The sequence below is a fragment of the Eutrigla gurnardus genome (assembly GCF_963514095.1).
Source record: "Eutrigla gurnardus genome assembly, chromosome: 5".
In the NCBI taxonomy this organism is placed as follows: Eukaryota; Metazoa; Chordata; class Actinopteri; order Perciformes; family Triglidae; genus Eutrigla; species Eutrigla gurnardus.
Window position 1 is genome coordinate 29,063,852 of NC_139919.1, and position 20,040 is coordinate 29,083,891.

The 20,040-nt window shown below is 42.3% G+C and overlaps 2 protein-coding genes across 2 annotated transcripts; both read left to right on the forward strand.

Annotated features, from left to right (window-relative positions):
* The first annotated feature begins 12 nt into the window (after positions 1-12).
* On the forward strand, positions 13-4,144 carry commd5 (COMM domain containing 5). The gene is made up of 7 exons (XM_084009044.1): positions 13-244; positions 777-937; positions 1,204-1,232; positions 1,349-1,399; positions 1,583-1,678; positions 1,884-1,959; positions 3,481-4,144. The coding sequence occupies exons 1-7, from the start codon at positions 124-126 to the stop codon at positions 3,580-3,582; spliced, it is 636 nt and encodes a 211-aa protein (XP_083865170.1). The 5' UTR covers positions 13-123; the 3' UTR covers positions 3,583-4,144.
* A 3,421-nt stretch (positions 4,145-7,565) lies between these two features.
* Positions 7,566-19,199, forward strand: LOC311013403 (LON peptidase N-terminal domain and RING finger protein 3-like). Its single transcript, XM_084009442.1, has 12 exons — positions 7,566-8,633; positions 11,361-11,479; positions 11,557-11,679; positions 11,791-11,898; positions 11,990-12,188; positions 12,277-12,355; positions 13,224-13,338; positions 14,013-14,134; positions 14,487-14,645; positions 14,730-14,892; positions 14,980-15,129; positions 15,429-19,199. The coding sequence occupies exons 1-12, from the start codon at positions 7,955-7,957 to the stop codon at positions 15,585-15,587; spliced, it is 2,175 nt and encodes a 724-aa protein (XP_083865568.1). The 5' UTR covers positions 7,566-7,954; the 3' UTR covers positions 15,588-19,199.
* Positions 19,200-20,040: the final 841 nt, after the last annotated feature.

The window sequence follows — 20,040 nt, forward strand, 5'->3', positions numbered from 1 at the left end:
GTCACGTGACGCGAAGCCGGAAGCTTGTCACATAAACACTTGGCTAGCTTTTAAAACTAGCTAGCTTCAAAGAGAGCACAGATTGTTTGTTATATATATATTTTAATTCGCGCATGCTGAGTCATGTCCGTGAACCACACACGGGACTCCAGCTTTCTGGGGGGCAGGATACCACCGGAAATCGAGTCGATGTCTAAAAACCTGAAGGACGTGGACCAGGAGATGTTCAGAAAAATACTGAAAGGTAAGTACACAGCTGACTGTTATTGTCCTCCTAGAACAGATTAAAATCTCTAGCGAGCTAATATAACACAAGTATAGCCGCTGCTCAATGGTCTGTATATTATCATAATAGTGTGGTACCAACAACCTTTAGTGCGACACTTTTTTTATAGAAGAGTAGCGTGAAAACAGCTCAAATAACGGTTTATGAAAATGTCACGTCACGATAATCCTAAACAAAATCATTGTGATTCATGGAATTATCACGATAATCATCAAAATTAACTTTAAACTCTTAAAAATGGCACTAAAACATACTTGAATCACCTCACATGTTGCTAATATTTTTATTGCATCCCACTATTTGTGATTTTTTTTAGAATCTTATACTACCTGTATGTTTTAAATCAGCAACACTGCAAATTAGTTTTCCATACGATACTTAGTAATACCTGTTAGTTTTAAATATATCTTCTATCGTCCCATCCCTAAGTTCTGGCATTAGAAGCCTTTAAGTGAGTGAGTTAAATGTGCCTGTGAATTACTGTGTCCAGCCGTGGTCAGCGCCCTGGAGGGGAAGGACTGTCGAGAGGTGATGAAGTCGATCGCAGAGAGCAGCGTCGTCCCCCAGGACAGGCTCTGTCACATCGTGGCGGGGATGCACCGAGTGCTGTCTGAGGCCCTCCGCATCCCCACGACATCACTGAAACAGGAGGTAGGCAGTTTGACATCATCACAGCACGGAAAGCATGTAACAATAATAATGGACGTATTCAGTTTTAGCATCCCTGACTGTCATGACTAATATGCCTCTTTCTATTTGCAAGACGTGAGATTTGTGTGGGAATAAATGTGAATAAAACAGTGATGAAACACCTGCATGGATATCCATGGCAACAAAATGCTCATTTCTACATTAGCATGGAATTGCACGTTATAAGATTTTATAAAATAATACTGAACTTTTGTGTCCCCGTTTAGGCCTTCAGAGAAGATCTGAGAGAACTGAGGCAAGTCTCGATGTTTTATCGTACCCTGAATGTTTGGATGCAGCCTCACTGCTCATACGTCACACGATTTCAACCTCAAATGCTGAATTTCTCGTTTCCATTTGTTTGTCAATTAGAATACCTGAAGACTTTATCACAGATTTCTCCAGTGTGGTCTTTGGTAACAGGTACGTTGAATTCGCAGCCTATAAATGTACTCTCTTTGTCAGTGTTGTGGTTTTCACCGCCACAGGACTGGGGTCAAATGTCACCTCAGGGGGACAGTTGGTGTCTGTTTGAACACATTCTCTTGAGTGTTATAGATGAATGTCAGCAACGGTGCTGTGTGACACCTCCCTTTGTATTTGTAGGCGTGCAGCACTAGACGCAGCGACCTCCGAGAAGGATCCGCACCTCCCTTCAGTAGAAGACTTTAAATGGAGAGTGGATGTCGCCATTTCTACAAGGTAATGTACTGAGGGAGGGAAGCTTCAACCTGAAACCAATTCATTAGAGCTTTTCTACTCGTTGGTGGTGTCCGCTATGACTTCCCAGGAAAACTTTAGTCATCTGCCAAAGAGAGGTCCAGAAAAAAGATGCAACAATGTTTATTGTGATTCCCATGTTGGTTGATGAAGTTCACGTGTTTCTGTGTCTCGTCCGTCTCCACAGCTCTTTAGCCAGGGCGCTGCAGCCTTCTGTGCTGATGCAGATGAAACTATCAGACGGGAGCTTTCATCGCTTTGAGGTACTTAAAATAACTGATTTGATCCCGGTGGCAATGTTTTTTATTATGAATGTTTGTGCCATAGATCACAAATACAATAATCTGCATCCTCTAATCATAATGTGCCTCAATTGTGTAGATAAAAATCATAGAAAGGACAGTCGTGAGAGTCAGTTAGTTTTGGGAGTTATTGTCTTGTTCAAAGGTGCAGTACAAAACTGTTGTACAATAAATGTACATTTATAAACTATTGCCTAATCTAGAACCTGGTTCTGATACACTGTAACAGCATTGTCTGTTTGGACATTAAATACAAAGCAGAACAGATACTATGGAAGTAGCTTTTGAAATATAGCAGCTTTTTATAAAAGTATATTATTGTAATAACATTTGTGACTTGTGTTATGCTCGTAAATAATGAGTTATTAGTGATTCAGAAATGGTACAAAGAGTGAGCAGACAAAATGAGAAATTCAGCAGCAGAATGGATGACAGTCAGTGAGGCGTTTTGCTCAACAGAGGGCGCCACACTCCATACCTGCCTGGTGATTTCAGGACTGCTTTTCAGAGTAGCCTATTAATGTGGACAGAAGTAGGAAGGAAGACTTCCACTACGGCTGCCGCTGTACCTACTGTCTACGTAATCAGATTACAACAGAAATAGACGATTAGCAGACACAACATCCGAAGATTCTATTGATGGATGCACCTGATGTGTGTTTCCAAGAATCTGCTCTGGGGTCTGCTGCTGTAATCCCAACACAAAAAACAGACTTTCTTTTAATCATCAGATGTACCTTTTATATATTTATTTATTTATATATTTATTAGAATGAGGACTCACAGTCGGCTTGAATCTTTAACACGGGAAAAGAAAAATGATATGAAACAGAAATGATAGCAGCTAAAAATAAGACCCCATATACGTGTGTTAGTTGAGAGCGGCCCACTTTCACCCTGTAGAGAGGTCAAAGGTCAAACTCAGGGTGAAATTCAAGGCCTGTCAGACAACCAAGAACTCTTTCAGTGACTATATATATGTATATATATATATATATATATATATATATATATATATATATATATATATATATATATATATATATATATATATATATATATATATATATGTATATATATATATATATATGTATATATATATATATATATATATATATATATATGTATATATGTATATATATATATATATATATATATATATATATATATATATATATGTATATATATATATATATATATATATGTATATATATATATATATATATATATATGTATATATATATGTATATATATGTATATATATATATATATATATATATATATGTATATATATATGTATATATATGTATATATGTATATATTATATAGTGGTTATGAGTGCTGACAGAATACAAGATCAGGAATCTAGATGTTTGTTTGCACACTGAATGATGTAATTTAATCATCCTACTCAGTCCAGTCCAGCCTTGATATGTGATAATGTTATACTGTAAACAGTTTTTTTGTTGTTTTCTCGTTCAGGTGTCCGTCTCTAAATTCCAGGAGCTTCGTTACAACGTGGCTCTGATTCTCAAAGAGATGAACGACCTGGAGAAGAGGAACATCCTCAAAATCCAAGACTGATTTACCACACAAGCCTGTTATTTAATTCAACTGTACTCTCCACCTTTTGCACCGAATGACTCTCATTTTTGATCATCTTTAATGTTGTGAAAGAAAAGAATACTCTTGTCATGTTGGCATCGAGCACAATGAACAACTACCAGGTTGCAAAATGAACTGGAGTATCTAATAATGACCACACTGACGACTCACAGCCTAGAGTCAAAAACAAGCCTTTGCCTTGCTGTAAACTGTACTTAGTAGCATTACCGAATGCAGTGGTTGAGAGATTTGATCCATTGTGCCAAAATACAAACGCGGTGAAGTGAGCGCTCTTACGTAGTAGCCATTTTAACTGGCGTCATGTGATCTGGTTTGTTTGAGACCGAACATGGCGTGAAACATGAGGATGTGCAATTCAAAGAAAGGAACCAGGAGATCTTTTTCTACACATGGTTTACTTTGTCTTCTGGGTTGTATCGCTATTGTAAAAAAAAAAAAATACATTTAGTATGTTTGCCATGAAATACATTTTTACCTCTTGAATCATTCTTCTTTAATAAAAAATCTGTCCATTCCTGTATTTGCAAAGACTGATTTGTTTTTGCTGTTTATGATCATGTAATTAAAGCTAAAAGCCTCTAAAACGACCCTTTGAAATTCACGTCTCTTGTGGGATTACAGTTTGAACAGCAGTGACTCAAACATCCATTGCCTTGAAAAACATTCAGGGTATTATATTTACATACAATTACTACAATTCACCCCCTCTCTTCAGACATCAATTTTTCAGCTTTCAAATAAGTTACATAGTATTCCAAACACCACAGAACTGCTCGTCCGCCCCCAAAAACATGTTTTTCATACCATTTAAAATGAATAAACAAGTACATAACTATCAAATATATGATGTAAACACAAATTGTGAAATAAAATCACACCGATTACTTCATTTTACCGCCTTTCTGATGATCTATAAAAAGTCCACGGTCTCTTTTAGTTGAAGTCACTGGTATGACTTTAATGTTGTAGAGAAATAGAATATATTACATAATACTGGTGTCACCTTCTTTAAGCTGTCACTTACCGGTATGTGTATTCATAATGTCAACAAGTCATGTAATGATGTGTATATAAATAATAAAATTATATTTTAAGACCACGCCATTTCAAAAGCGGAGATTTCTGTAGAACGACGCAAAGCACTAAATAAATACAAATAGGTTTAACAGAAATAGAAACAGTATTACTATTACTATTATTATTTTGGTCTTACTATCATAATGACCAACTAATGGGATTTCAATACTTTCAAATACTATATTTTACACAAACCATGTCATCTTTATTCTAATAAGTTAACAGATCTGATCCCGTCTTGCTCGACCAAACTTTCTCTCGATGCAGACGCTGCTTATTATCTATCACATGACTATATAAGTGTCCCCCCCCCCCCCCCCCCCCCCCCCCTTCTTGTATAATAATCTGGCCCATCATATGTAACACCCAGACCGTCTGCGGAGACCCGGCTGGACTGCATCATTTTCAGATTCACACATAACATTACAAGGTGTGAAGGGACATGAGGAGCTGAAATTATTTTTGTGTGTGTGTGTTTTATATAATGCTCTTGAGTGGCCTAATTTGCATATATGTCAGTGTGTCTGTCTTGTGTGTGTCCGTCTGCCTCGGTCTGCTGCTGATGGTGTGTATGTCCACCACCGCTCGTGTCTGTGCGTGGGATTGAGTTCATGGGCTAGACTGGCCGACCTATATTCCCAGCACTACTACTACTGACATGGACACTGATTTACCCGGCTATAATCTCCACACACACACACACACACACACACACACACACACACACACACACACACACACACACACCAGTAAACAGGTTTTACGTTGAGGCTTGCAGGATATACTACTTGTGTTGTGCTAATAATAGTATCAGGAAGATATAAAACTGTCTGACCTCAACCTACTTCTAGACTTCTAGTGAGTCTACGTTAACGGCTGAACACCTGATTTCTCCTCACACTACTAGTACCTGCTTCCAGTCGGTAGAGGACTCAAAAGTACACACTTTCTAGTAGAAGTACACGGACTTGTGCTCAAGAAGTACAACTTCTTTACTCAAGTTAAAGTGAAAAACTACAGGCTCTGAAATGTACTCAAGTGTAAAGTAAAAGTATCCGTATGAAGATTTTGAATTTCTCCTTTTTTTTTTGTACAAGTCTAACGGAATCTCACGTTTTATTATTAACAATAAAAACAAATTGATAATTCCACTAAATTCTTTAAAAGTAAAGTAGTTAAGTAATGAGTCCGTTTTGAAAATGTGAGTAGAAAGTAGAGATATTTGTTGTACATTGAAGGGTATAATAGTTCAAAAACAAGTTTTTACTTGAGTAAAAGTACACATACCTGAAGATTAAGAGTATTGTAGAGAATTGTAGTACTCTACTCTGCACCCATGGTGGGGAGAACAGATTGCAATTTTTTCGGCTAACAGCAAACGGAATGGACGTGTCTTTGGCTAATGCTAACGCAACTTGGCTAAGAGCTAACGGAACTATCAGTACATACAATACTCATACCTCTCTACTGCAGCTAACTTTCATTGTTTTATATTGTGTGTTTGGCTAAAGCTAGTACAAGTATATTAAATACTCATACCTCTTTACCACTGCTCAGTGGCTAACTTCTATTGTTTAGTACGGTGAGTTTGGCTAACCATTAACTGCTAACGGCTAACGGAACTACCAGTACACACTGTTTTTACGTCTTAATTACTGAAACATTTAAATGTGTACCACAAGAAATATTTACTTTCCAGATTCATTCTTAATTGTGATGTTAAAAATATTAGTATTTGGTAAATACTGTTAGTTATAGTTATTAGTTGTTAAGTGTATTATGTAAACAGTAGTGGAATGTCACTTGGTACACTAAAGTGCAATTTTGAAGTACTTATATTTGAGTATTTCCATGTTATGCAACTTTGTACTTTGACTTTGCAGACCAACCCCCACTTCAACATTATATATTCATAATATTTATTTGTATTTGACACGTATGTGCATATTAAACTATGGTACAGTCGTGCTTTAACAAATGATCTGTGTTTATTCTGATTTTCTGATGAGGTGGGGAAAGAAAGTATGTCAAGCGGTTTTGACTGTCATATAACTGTTATATGATGAGTGAAGCAACAGTCACATAACAGTCAACACTCATAACTTGCAGTAGGTCACATATTTGACATTATGCTTCCTGTATAGTCATGAGTCAGACGGGGGAAGTAATTAAAGTAGATTTTCAGGTATCTGTAATTTTCCTACAGTATTTAATTTTCTAACGACTGTTTTTTTTACTTTTACTCCCTAGATTTAAGTAAAATATCCGTACATTCTACTAAGTCTTAAAGTTGATGGTTCAGTTTTTAATAACTGACGTCATAACTGTTATATAAGTGAAGCAACAACCAGTCACATAAGTTAACACTCGTAACTTGCAGTAGGTCACATATTTGAAATGTTTTTCCTGTATAGTCATGTGGGAAGTAACTGTACTAAAGTAGAATTTCATGTATCTGAACTTTTACTTGAGCATTTATTTTTCTGACAAGTTTTTTTAAAACTTTTACTCCCTAAATTTTAACACAATATCTACAATATCACAATATCTGTAATTTCTACTCCTCAGATTTACAAAGCAGGCTCGTTACTTTAGTTTTAATGCATTTGAGGGAAATTTTTAGATTTTTACAAAATGAATATGACATATTTTATACTTAACTGGTACGTTTTCCACTTTTACTTGATTAAAAAAGTCAAATCAGTACTTTTATATAACTGAACCAACAACTGTAATGTATGACAAGGAAACAGATAATAAATCTTGTATAAATAAAACCAGGCTTCAGGGCTGTTTCTCCAGGATTTAAATTCTTGGAATAACTTATATGCAATATGACACTTATAAATGTTTTGGTGGTGGGCCCCTCCAGGCAGACCCCTGGCGGTCCGCCTCGCCCCACCCGGGCTCCACATTGACCCACTACTCGGGTTAGATCCTGGATGAGGTCAGCCAGCCTCCAGCCCCGCGTCACTAATCGGTTACATGGCAGATTGTTTTGTAACACTTTTCCTGAACTCTTCCAATGAGAACAGCTGGCCGGCGTCACATGACAAAAAAAACTTTTACGTAACATTTTTTTTTTCTTTTTTTCTCTCCTCCCGCAGCGCTCCATTGAGAATTAAACGGTGCTTCCTGGACGAGTGCAGCGGTCCATTCTCCAGGACTTCCCAGCGAGCAGCGGACGCAGAGATGGACGGCCAGATATGCGCCACATAAGTGACGAGGAGGACTTCACACCAAGCTGCCGAGGATGATGACGGAGACCGAGATTATGCTGCAGCTCGCAGCAGAGGCTTTCCAGTGCAAAAACTTCGACCTGGCCGCGGATATCTATGAGTGCCAGCTGGCGGGGCTCGGGGACCCGGGGAGCCGGCGGGAGCTGATGGTGAAGCGGGCTGACGCGCTCGCCTTTGGGGGCAAATTCACCGAGGCTTTCGATGTGTACCGACAAGCCTCGGTGACGGAGAGACTAAGACCGGTTCACCTCACGAACCTCATAGAGTATCTGTGCGGGAGCATCGGCAGGCAGGACGGCGGCGTCCACCCGAAGAGGAGGGCGGAGGAGGCGGCGGCTGCGGAGGTCGGCCGCCCGGGAGTCGGCGCCGCGGGGTTCGGCCAAGAAGACTTCTCCTGCCGGATCTGCCTGAGCTTTCTGTTCGAACCCGTGACTCTGCCGTGCGGACACTGCTACTGCATCAAGTGTCTGGAGCGGGAGAGGAAGGAGAAGGAGTGGCCGGCGACGTGCAGGGAGTGCAAGGACGGCTACATGGAGGCGAGCTACAGGGTCAACGTGGTGCTCAGCAACCTGCTGGCCAAGTGGTTCCCGACCCTGCACCAGGCCGGCCTTCTGCGGCGGGAGGGCAACGCGCTGTACGCGGAGAAGAAGATGGAAGCAGCGTTGGAGAAATACAACCAAGCCATAATGATAGGTAGGACACTTTATATGATTCCATAAAACTTTACAGAGCATGCTGGGATACATGCTTTCGTTTCTGTGAGTTAAAAACTTGATTATGTGACGCCCGTTATGTGACTTGGTTTCGTAAGCGTTACGCACGGCTCCGTGGCACACTGCGCCGGGGCGCGCTCGCGTCTGAGCGCCATGTGTTGGGTAACACTGCTATGTGGAGGCTGGGCCTGCTGGACCAAACATTGCGTAAGCACGTCACCCCAGCCCCTCCCCTCGCTCACTCACGCATTGTGTAACGACGAAAACAATGATCGGGCGAATGTGGAGCAAGGGTACTATTTCAGGTCACCGCTAGGGATGCTCTGATTGCTCTGATTCAACGGTGGTGGTGGAAACAAGTGGCCTGCAGGCGGGCGTTAGGAGTTAAATGACCAGATTGTGTTGACTTCCTAAGGCGTCCATGTCACATGTATGTTGTAGTCTGCTTTATAGGGATGGGAAGAACTAGGATTTCATCATGGACTATACACAAAAGTTATATGATGCAAAAGCTGGATGTGTTTAATGTAAGTTTAGTTTAATACCAGCATCTGATCAGACGCTTTGCCACACTGCTGAGATGGGGGCTGGTGTGACCGGGACGCACAACGTCCTCATTGACCTAGGTGTTTTGTGCTGCGGCAGCTCTGTCGCTTCGCAAGGTTAAAGTTACTTGTTTCGCTGACGGTTGAGTCCTCTGAGAAGTAGAACAGAAGTAGAACAGAGTTTCTCTCGGTTGACAGCCGATGGGAAACCGGTTTGACATCCCTGTTCACTGGGTCCACACCAGGAAACTCAGGAGGCAGCCCTCCGGTTCTGAAAAGTTCAGCCAACGCTGAAGTGCCTTACACTTGTATTCTCTCTGCTGGCCACCAGGGGGTGACTCCTCTCTGGTTGTATAGAAGTCTATGAGAAATTGGTCCTACTTCTCTCTGCTGACCACCAGGGGGCGACTCCTCTCTGGTTGTATAGAAGTCTATGAGAAAATGGTCCTACTTCTCTCTGCTGACCACCAGGGGGCGACTCCTCTCTGGTTGTATAGAAGTCTATGAGAAAATGGTCCTACTTCTCTCTTGATGTATTATCTCAGTAAACATTGTAAACATGAGTTTATGGTCTCAATCTCTAGTTTCAAGTCTTCTTCAATCCAGCATGATGTTCATTTAGTACATTATGGTCCATTTAGAGTCCACCAGACCAGAAAGCAGGGGATGCTTTAGGGGGCGGGGCTTACCTGCTGATTGACAGGCTAACTTTGTTAGCAGCTTCACCCTAGAAACTAGATGGATCCAGATCCAGTAAGGGTGCCCCTCTGCGGCTGAATGCCGAACTCGAGGCTTCAAAACCGCAGTCCACAAACCAACGAGTGACGTCACCATGACAACGTCCACTTCTTATATACTGTCTGGGGTTTTACATACGACCTGCGATCGATCTCCCAGCTGACTGGTGATGAGCTGTGAAGCTCCCAGTGGGATTGTCCTCGGATGTTTCCAGGATCTCTGCGTGCTGCAAGATGTCAGCTGAAGAAATTCAGCATATTTATCAAAAGTAGGATGAATAATGATTATGAAAGGGAGACATAATGGCCAGCATCAAACCTGAATGACTTCCGAGGACGGGTGAAAGGTGCTCTATAACCCGGACTAATCTTTGGTTATTAACTAAAGGCACACCATTAATTACTGCTTAATTTAAGAATGAATACAAATGAGTTTGTGAGCAGAAAGGCGAGAAACGGGTTAGTGGGCTGCTTGTGCAACGTTTTAGAGTTAAATGTAGTTCAATCGGGATTGATTTTAGATTAACGGACGTGTTTAGCCATGAAAGGGTTCTAATGAAGGTTACGGGAAGCCTCTGGAGAATTAATGCAAGTCATTATAACATCCAGTCATAATTAGCTCAGGTGTGTGTATGTCTGTTACAAAGGAGAAATCACAATGGAAAATCCGTATCGTGCAGTTATTATGATAAACAATTATCTGTCTGATACTGCATTTACAACCTGTAGGTCACATGAAACCAGTGAATTTGTCCTGTTAAATAATCCCTTCTGCTCTCCCTTTTCCTGTTTTTATTCTACAAAGTGATTCACTCCCCTTTGCCTGTATAAAATCCATGGAAATATTCCCCTCTGATTCCCACAGAGCTTGCTGCAACATTTGCATACGTTTTTTTTTTTTCTCGTTATGAAACCTGGAATGTGGGTGACCTTGATAGTGCTGCACAGTTTTGTAAGACAGCACTTTTTTCTTTTTTTCACTCCTTCGTAACGTGTTTTATAATGTGAAGGAGACTGATCCATTTTAAACATTCCAACATGAAACCTTTTTTATATAACCAGCAAATTCAGCTTTTTTTTAAGACATAAGAAAATAAACATGATCATGTATTTTTTTTATTTTTTTTTATTCTGCAGTTTGTTGAGAAGCAGTAACTGGGTATGTGATGGGTTTAAGCTGAAACTAAAATCCCTTGTTAGTCAATTGGTAGTACTTATTGACAATTATATTTTATTGTTCAAGTGATTTATGAAGCTAAAAAAATAACTGATTCCAGCTGCTCAAATGTGAGAAGCTGTCTCCTTTTTTCTGGCTCACATTGGTGTAAATGGAATATCTTTTGGCTTTCTGACAGTTCCTTCACCTCGACACACTGTCTCTCGTAACTCCAACAATCTAACCATCTCCCTACCTCTCCTCCTCAGCACCCATGGACCACATACTGTTCAGCAATCGCTCCCAGATCCACTCCGGTCTGAGACACTACGAAAAGGCTCTGAGAGACGCTGAGACGGCCTGCAGGCTCACGCCTCACTGGTCCAAGGTATGACGGACAAACTTATTTCCCTAAAATGCTGAGTAATAGTCACGTATTGTAACTAATTCTCCTCCTCCCTGCAGGGTCACATTCGTAAGGCCCAGGCCCTGGTGTCGCTGGGCAGGACTGAGGAGGCTCTGAGGGAGTACCTGGTCAGTCTGTCCATCGAGCCGGACTGCAGACTGGCCAAGACCGAGGCCCACAAGGTAAATCCAACGTTGCCCCACAAACCGAACAACTAGTCGTCGCAGCTCTAGAACACTTATATTATGATTGCAGGCAGAATAATCACATCGCTGTGTGTTGTCTTCTCTCAGCTCCTCTGTGATCTCCTGGCTCCAGTTACAGACCAGGTCCCTGAACACATCTCAGACTCGTTATCTTTCCGAGCACACATCAAGAACAGCATCAGCATTCCCTCCCAGGTAAGATTCTGTCAACGAAAAACAAAAGGAAGCTACTGAGGGGACGTCTGAGATCTCATATCGCCTCCTTCCATCCTTCTCCTTCGTTCAGATCTTAAACTCCAGCTCGTTGACCGGTCTTGCCCCCACTCCTCCTGCCTCCGAGAAGTCAGAAGGCGGTGAGGTCAAAGGTTGGGAAAAGCCTGAGGTCCTGAGAGCTGACCACTGTTTCCTGCTCAGAAGGAAACGGAAGAGCACAGAGGAGGAGGAGGCAGCGGAGAGGAGAGGCGATCACAAGAGAGCCAAGTCTGGTGAGTTTCTGGACACCGTGTGCTCAGTAATTCAATTCATTATTCATCGTTAGTGTCTTATGTTGTATCCGACAATCTCTCCATGCAGCGATGACCGAGCCACTGAGTTGTACTGCCGGTGGGGAAGTCTTGGACCCGGCCGATCTGGAGTGTTCTCTTTGTATGAGGTGAGGTGTCCTTGAAACGAAATCTTCACTCAGTCTCACGTCAGGAAGTTAGCAGCTGGCTAGTAACCTGGTAGTAGCCTGGCTAGTAACCTGGCTAGTAGCCTGGCTCGTAGACCGGTTCATAATCTGGCTACTAGCCTGGCTAGCAGCCTGGCTAGTAGCATGGTTAGTAACCTGGCCCGTAGCCTAGCTAGTAGCCTGGCTAGCAGCCTGGCTATTAGCCTGGCTAGTAGCATGGTTAGTAACCTGGCTCGTAGCCCGGTTCATAATCTGGCTATTAGCCTGGCTAGCAGCCTGGCTAGTAGCATGGTTAGTAACCTGGCCCGTAGCCTAGCTCGTAGCCTGGCTAGCAGCCTGGCTATTAGCCTGGCTAGCATGGTTAGTAACCTGGCTCGTAGCCCGGTTCATAATCTGGCTAGTAGCCTGGCTAGCAGCCTGGCTAGTAGCCTAGCTCATAGCCTGGCTCGTAGCCTGGTTCATAAAATGGCTAGTAACGTGGCTAGTAGCCTGGCTAGTAACTTTGCTAATAGCCTGGCTAGTAACATGGCTAGTAACCTGGCTAGTAACCTGGCTAATAACTTTGCTAATAGCCTGGCTAGTAACCTGACTAGTAACCTGGCTAATAACTTTGCTAATAGCCTGGCTGGTTACATGGCTAGTAACCTGGCTAATAACTTTGCTAATAGCCTGGCTGGTAACATGGCTAGTAACCTGGCTAGTAGCATGGCTAGTAGCCAGGCTTCGGCGAGGCTTGTAAAGTTGTAAATAGTAAATTGGAAATGTGTATTTATTTCTCATATTTTCCCACACTAAAAGATGAATTGATGACTCTAACAATAACAGTGATTGTTTTTTGTGTGTTTTCCAGACTTTTCTACGAGCCCGTGGCGACGCCGTGCGGTCACACGTTCTGTCTCCGGTGTCTGGAGCGATGTCTCGACCACAACCCCAAGTGTCCACTCTGCAAAGAGGAGCTGTCTGAGGTGAGATTCTCCCCGATGGTGTCCTATCGTACCGAAACGGAGACCTGGAGGGATCCAACTCCTCCTCCTCCGATCCTCTATCATATGAGTATATTTCTCCTGAACCTCAGAGTGGAGCTCATTGGGGTCACTATTATGTAAGGTAACACGACACCGGGCTTTTTTTAGCTACGCAGCTAAAAGCGGAGTTGGTGGCCTGCCATGACTGAATTCATTTTGGAATGACATTGACGCACACACTGTTTTATTTGGTTTGGCCGACGATGACTCAGTAAGGTCACCATCCCCAGAGAGTCCAGGATCCCCCACGGAAGAAGATTATGTTATGAGGGCTTAATATAGAGCAGTATTATCCAACACCTAGATCATAGACGCTCTGCTTTCTGTGATGCGGCGTCGTGTTGTAGTGACCGGCGGGCGCCACCAGAGGTGGTCTCGATAGTGTAGCGGGCGGCTGAGCTCGGGAAGATCCTTAAAAAGCTTTTAGTTAATTGTCGGGAGGTCAGTTTTGATTAATTTTGCTTTCGAAAGAAAAATGCTAATTGATGAAAACTTAGCCGTCGCATTTTGTGTCGCTGGGAGCCTTCAGGCTCGGCCGGCGTATAGTGTCATTTACCCATAATGTTCCTGCCACCATAAATGTATTTCTAATGTCTCTCTCTCTCTCTCTCCAGTACCTGGTCCAGAGGCAGTACTCCAAGACGGTATTAACGGAGCAGCTGATATCCAAGTATCTTCCCTTGGAGCTCAGAGAAAGACAGAAAATCCACCAGGATGAGATGGCGGAGCTCTCCAAGTAAGTCTGCTCAAAATCTGCCTTTTTACTTGTTATTTATGCTCCATCCATCTTCGTGACTCTGCATGAATATCACCTACTTGTGTTTGACCCACTGACCTACAGTAGATAACACACACACACGTCTGACACACTGACCTCTTGGCGTGCAACACCTCAGGCATCGGGTGTCACTTTTCCTGCAGGCCGGAAAACAAACTACAATAAGGAAGCTCTCTTAGGAGCGACACTCGATCGCTCCCACGGCATCTCAGTGGCCTTTTGTGTTCTTTTTGTGCGTTTCTGGTGAGTCATGGTGCAGATGGAGTTTGTTTTTCACTCACATGCTCCTTTTATCTTTGTCTCTCCTCAGTCTTAACAAGAATGTGCCTATATTCGTGTGCACCATGGCCTTCCCCACCGTGCCGTGCCCTCTCCATATCTTCGAGCCCTGCTACAGACTGATGATTCGCCGATGCATGGAGACGGGAACCAACAGCTTCGGCATGTGTCTGGGAGACGACCTCAAAGGGTGAGTGCTGCGATCCTTCCCGCTTCATAAGCGTCACATGTTCGGGATGTTCGGGGATGTCTGACGTCTCCTCCCCGTCTCCAGGTTTGCAGACTACGGCTGCCTGCTGGAGATCCGCGATGTGAAGTTCTTCTCCGACGGCCGGTCGGTCGTGGACACCATCGGCCAACGGCGGTTCAAAGTGGTCCAGCACCAGGAGAGGGACGGATACAACACGGCTGACATAGAGTACCTGGAGGACGTTAAGGTAGGAGAGAGGACGACGACAGGAGGGTGAAGTGATGGCTTGATAGAGAGATTACCGTTTGAATTCTAATAACGCGTGTTCTTGCAGGAGGAGGGTCCGGCCGAGCGTGAGCTGCAGTCGCTGCACGATACGGTCTACGACCAGGCGCTGGTCTGGGTCAACTCCCTGAAGGCCGAGCAGAAAGAGCGCATCGAGGGACACTTCGGACCCATGCCCCAGAAAGACCCCGAACTCCAGGTGAATACGCAGTTCATGAAGCCATCTTGTACTTTTACTTCACTCACAAATGAATAAATAAAATTGTGATGCGGCATCCACTGAAAACTGTGTGTTCTAGAGCCCAAACGATTTATCAGCCAGCTGATTTAATAATAATAATAATAATAATACATTTTATTTTTATAGCGCAGCAACGGTGTCATGACGTAGTTTGTCCAGCAGAGAGAAATTAAACCCCATGGTGACTAATGAAATGTATAAAAGGCAGGATTACTACTGTGTTTCTAAGCCCCTCCCCCGTGTGTCTGCTTTTACAGTACAGTCCTAACGGGCCGTCGTGGTGTTGGTGGCTGCTCGCCGTCCTGCCGCTGGAAGGCCGAGCCCAGCTGCCGTTCGTGGCTCTCACCTCTCTGAAGGATCGCCTCAGCGGGATGCGCAAGGTGCTGCTCTTCATGGCCCACAGCCGGCACCGGTGACACCCGCGCCCTCACCCGACACCCAACACCTTCCTCCAAAGCAGCAGTTGACCTGCTGTGCTTCAGATTTCGACTTCCATTCATAACATTCTCGAGCAAACCGCTGGCAGCCTTCAGCTCCGCTCGGACGTGAAGGAGACTGATTTTCTCAAAGCAAGACCGGATGTGGGGTTTGAAATCCGACCACACTTCACTCGTACCGGGGGGTTCCACCGTTGCCTTTCTGGACCCGCCTCCATTTTTGTAGTTCTATTGCTCTTCCTCCCTGCGCACAGACTTTGCACTCTGATATGAGTGATTCCTTCCCAAGAAAAAAGAAAAGCTGCCTGTCTGATTGTAGCTTTTAAAGTTCAGACATTCATCTAAATGGCAACTAATATGAAATCAATTCTGTTTGTCTTTAAATGTGAACTGCAAGAGACCAATGAATCTGCCTCATCGCTGCTGGGTGAATATTGATAATAATACTGATTTAGATGAATTGACACGCCCGATAAGTGTAGATATCTACATTATCTCGGCTGCTATTCTGTCTTCCTTCCTTCCTCGCTTCCTTCCTTTGTGTCCTCGTCCGGCTCGTCACGCAGCTGACAAACAAACTGACTGAACCTTTTACATCGGCGTGCTTTACCGCTCTTCTTGTGTTTTATTCATCCATGGATTTTCTTTTTTAATTTGTTTTTTCATTATTTATTTTCTCATTATTTATGCATGCAGTGACATTGTTTACATTTCACAGAAAGAGATGTTGAGCTGCTCACTTTCCAAAGGCTTTTAAAAGACAATTTGCCCCCAAACACCAGCGATAAAACCCCAGTAACTATTATTACTATATTATAACCAGCATTTACACAATCAAGAGGTAAAAAACTGTCCAAGTCAACTCTGGAAACTGGAGTTGGAGGTCAGATTCTCTCCACATACCTTCAGATCCCCGGTGACTCAAAGTCGGCGGTGTATTTCTATTGGCCGCTCCCAATCCTCCCAACATATTTGGGTTCCCTCGCCGTTTAGCAGCCTCTCTAAAGCCGAGATACTCATGATGAATGCCGTGAAAAGCAACATCTGGGTTCCTGATGCCGGTATGTCCTACACGTATTTATTCAGTATTTATTCTGACTTGTTTTGCACTTCCAAGTAAGGGAAAGAAACGGCTTTGGATAACCACAGAATCAAAGTCAAATCCTCTCCAGGAGGAAAAGGCCAGTCCGCCCGTCAACGCGGCGTGGAACAGAGCAGGTGTCCCACATATGTATTAATAAGAAAGTGAGGTTTGAAAACATATTGATGCTGTTTGAACACGGCAAGAGATTGACTGAGCTTTGCCTTCGAGATCTTTTACATCTGTTTTTACATGTTTGTATGTCATTCTGCTTCTTTTGTGTTTTTATCGTTTCTTTACTTGCGGGTTTGTCCTCTCCTTATTTTAATGTCAGGGACTGTTTTTTTATATTTTATTTACGTGTCACTCAGCGCTGACAGTGTCACGCTTAATCACCCACATGTATTTATTTCTTTTTTGATAAGGGCCAAAGTCATGTGACGCTATAAAGCTCCAATTTTAATATTTCCCCATAAGATGTGTTGATCTTCTGAGGCATTTGTTGCAGCGCGACACAGTCGAGCAGCAACGCTGTTGTTCTGATTCATTGTGCGATGACCCACGTGTTGAATTCTGCTAGGAGGTGTTGCTCTAAAGAGGCGTTTGGTACCGACGGACAAACAAGTGTCCGTGTGCACTGGTCGTGATCGTAGCGTTACCAGGCAGGAAAGGTTCCAGTGTGAAAGCGATTCCAATCAGAGATGAGACGTTGTGGGAAAATCCACCTTAAGTGAAATCGCTCACTATTCCTATTATTGTTACAATTTATGGGGAAAAAAACAGTAACATGATGTTTTGTCTGTAGCTTCAGTCAAATGAGGATCCATCCCTTTTTTCCCCATCATTACATTAAATTGAAGCCTTTTAAAAAAATATTATTATTATTATTATTATTGTTCATCTGTGACAGCAGTTCTAGTGCCTTAAGTTGGACTTCTTTTCTTTCGTACAGTTGGTTCCCTAAAACACCACCTTAAGACGACGTCCTTAAGACGTTGGATCTGAGATGAATTGTAAACGTGACACCAGTTGATGCTAATCTGGTTCCCAGAAACCCGACACATCCAGTCCAATTAAATAATAATAAGCTGATCAGGAGATCGATAACCACTTAAGCCAGTTAGCGTAAATTAGCACATAACTTCCATGGCACAGGTTATAAACGAGAACCAGCTGGGACGTTCGTTTTAAGGTCAAGTACTGAATCCTGAAAGTCCAGGATGCGTCTTGACTAGGGGTGTGAATCTTTGGCTTCACAGCGATTCGATTAACGATACAGAAGTTGGCGATTCGATTCAAGGACGATTTTTTGTTGTTGTAACGATTCGATTCGATTCTGTAACTTGTAACCAAAATTTTATATGCATGAAATAAACATGCAATAATATGAGTGAGACTATCTGTATTCTTCTGAAAGGGGAAAAATAACATATTTATTCTAGAAAAAAGTAAACCTGCATAATATTTTATGCTGAATACAAAAATGTAATTAAACATTGCTCAGTTATTTTTTAACATTTTCAGTAGACTACATGCTGGCAGGGGAGAGAGTGTCTCAAACGTATTAAAACATTAATCATAAGTAAGAATCACGATTCATCCTATTAAATGCATTTAGATCGATTATTGGTGAAGCCAAAACGATTCATTCTATTTATTTATTTTAGCAGATCGATTTAGTAGAATCTATAGGACTGACTATCGATTAATCGAATGACTCGTTACACCTCTAGTCTTGACAGCATCATTTCTGGCGTTCTGTAGCACCCGGGCCTCTCGATAATGTCCACCATGCTAACAAACTGGCAACCCCCAAACAGTCCAGTAACAAAACAATGATTTTCCTCCAGCTATGCAAAAAAACAACAAAAAACAACCTTTTGAGGAAGCGTAGCTACCGCGAGCGTTCGTCTGAGAACACTTCCACGAAGAGGGAAAGAAAACGTATGCTTCCTGACCTTTTTGTTCTCTTCCTGTCCAAATATGAGAGTCAAAGTAATGTTTATCATCATCTGATGTCCCATCACTGCTCCGAAATGTTTTCTGTTCAAATGTGTGATATCATCGACATCGAGTTTATGTCACTTGAAACTGCAAAACGGTCGATTCTCGGGCTTCTGTGTTTCGTATTTGATCCCAAATATTTGAAGTGTTTGGAGCACTTGAGCACTTTGTTTGGTGGAAACTGAGTGCCGGCCTAATTCTGATGCGACATACGTAGCTCTAAAAAACTTCCAGTTAAAAAAAAAAAAGCTTTGCCAAGCGCTCCTCATGTTTTCAAATATTTGCACTGACTTCGGTCACTTCGGTGGCCGGCTTCTTTCTGAATGTGTGCGGGGCGAATTTGCACAAGATGAATGTATTTGTGTCTCGGCATCTCTCTGGCGTTTTCTTCTGTCCAAGTCTGTTTTTTGACGGTAAAAACTTTTAGTAGAAATGTACTTTTTGCTAAATTTCTTGAAGCTACAACTTGTGAATAAACCAAAAAGGTTTGTGTTCTCGGAGCCTCACAGGTCTTTTTTCTTTGTGTCATTTGGGGGGGGGGGGGGGGGGGGGGGGGTATTAGAAAGCAACGGATCAGATTGCCGGTTGCCAATCAGTTTGTGTTCAATAATTAATGACGCTAATCAAAACCTTCAGTGTAATCTGAAGTCTTTCAAAGCACCACAGTCTGGAAGAGGAGTGATGAGGGAGGTAGTTTCAGTTTTCATGCAAGTATAAAATCGAATGCTAAGCTAAGCTAATAGTACTTTCATATGGAACGTACAGGTATTAGAGGATCAGGCTATCAGTCATACGAAGAAAGTGAATAAGCGTAGTTCCCATGTAGAATCATTATCATCTCTGATGGTTCATGTGTTTAAAACTATGCCCTGATTTATAATTAAAAGTATCACAGGTACGAATGACAGCATTCGTAGCACACATGACCTTATTATAATAAAAATGTTAAAACAAAGTTTCTATGTTGCAAAGTGTGGAAGGAGTTAAACAATGAAAAAAGCAGGCAGAAGAGTAAATAATAATGGGATTTGCACGTAGGAGTGTATGTTGTGAACGCAGAGGTTTTAAATACAGACATCCTAGTAGAAATACTTAAAGTGATAAAGTACAGGCTCTGAAATGTACTCAAAGTATTAAGTAAAAAGTGTCCCTATGAAGGACATTCCCACTCGCTGTTATTTTACAAGGCTAACCAAATCTCTAAAAACAAAATATAGATAATAATAATGCATTAAAACTAAAGTAACGATCCTGTTGTGAAAATGTAAGCAGTAAAAAAGGACAGATTTTTTTGTGAGGAAAAGTAAAAAAGTAAATACCGATACCTTAAAAATTTGATCCAAAAAG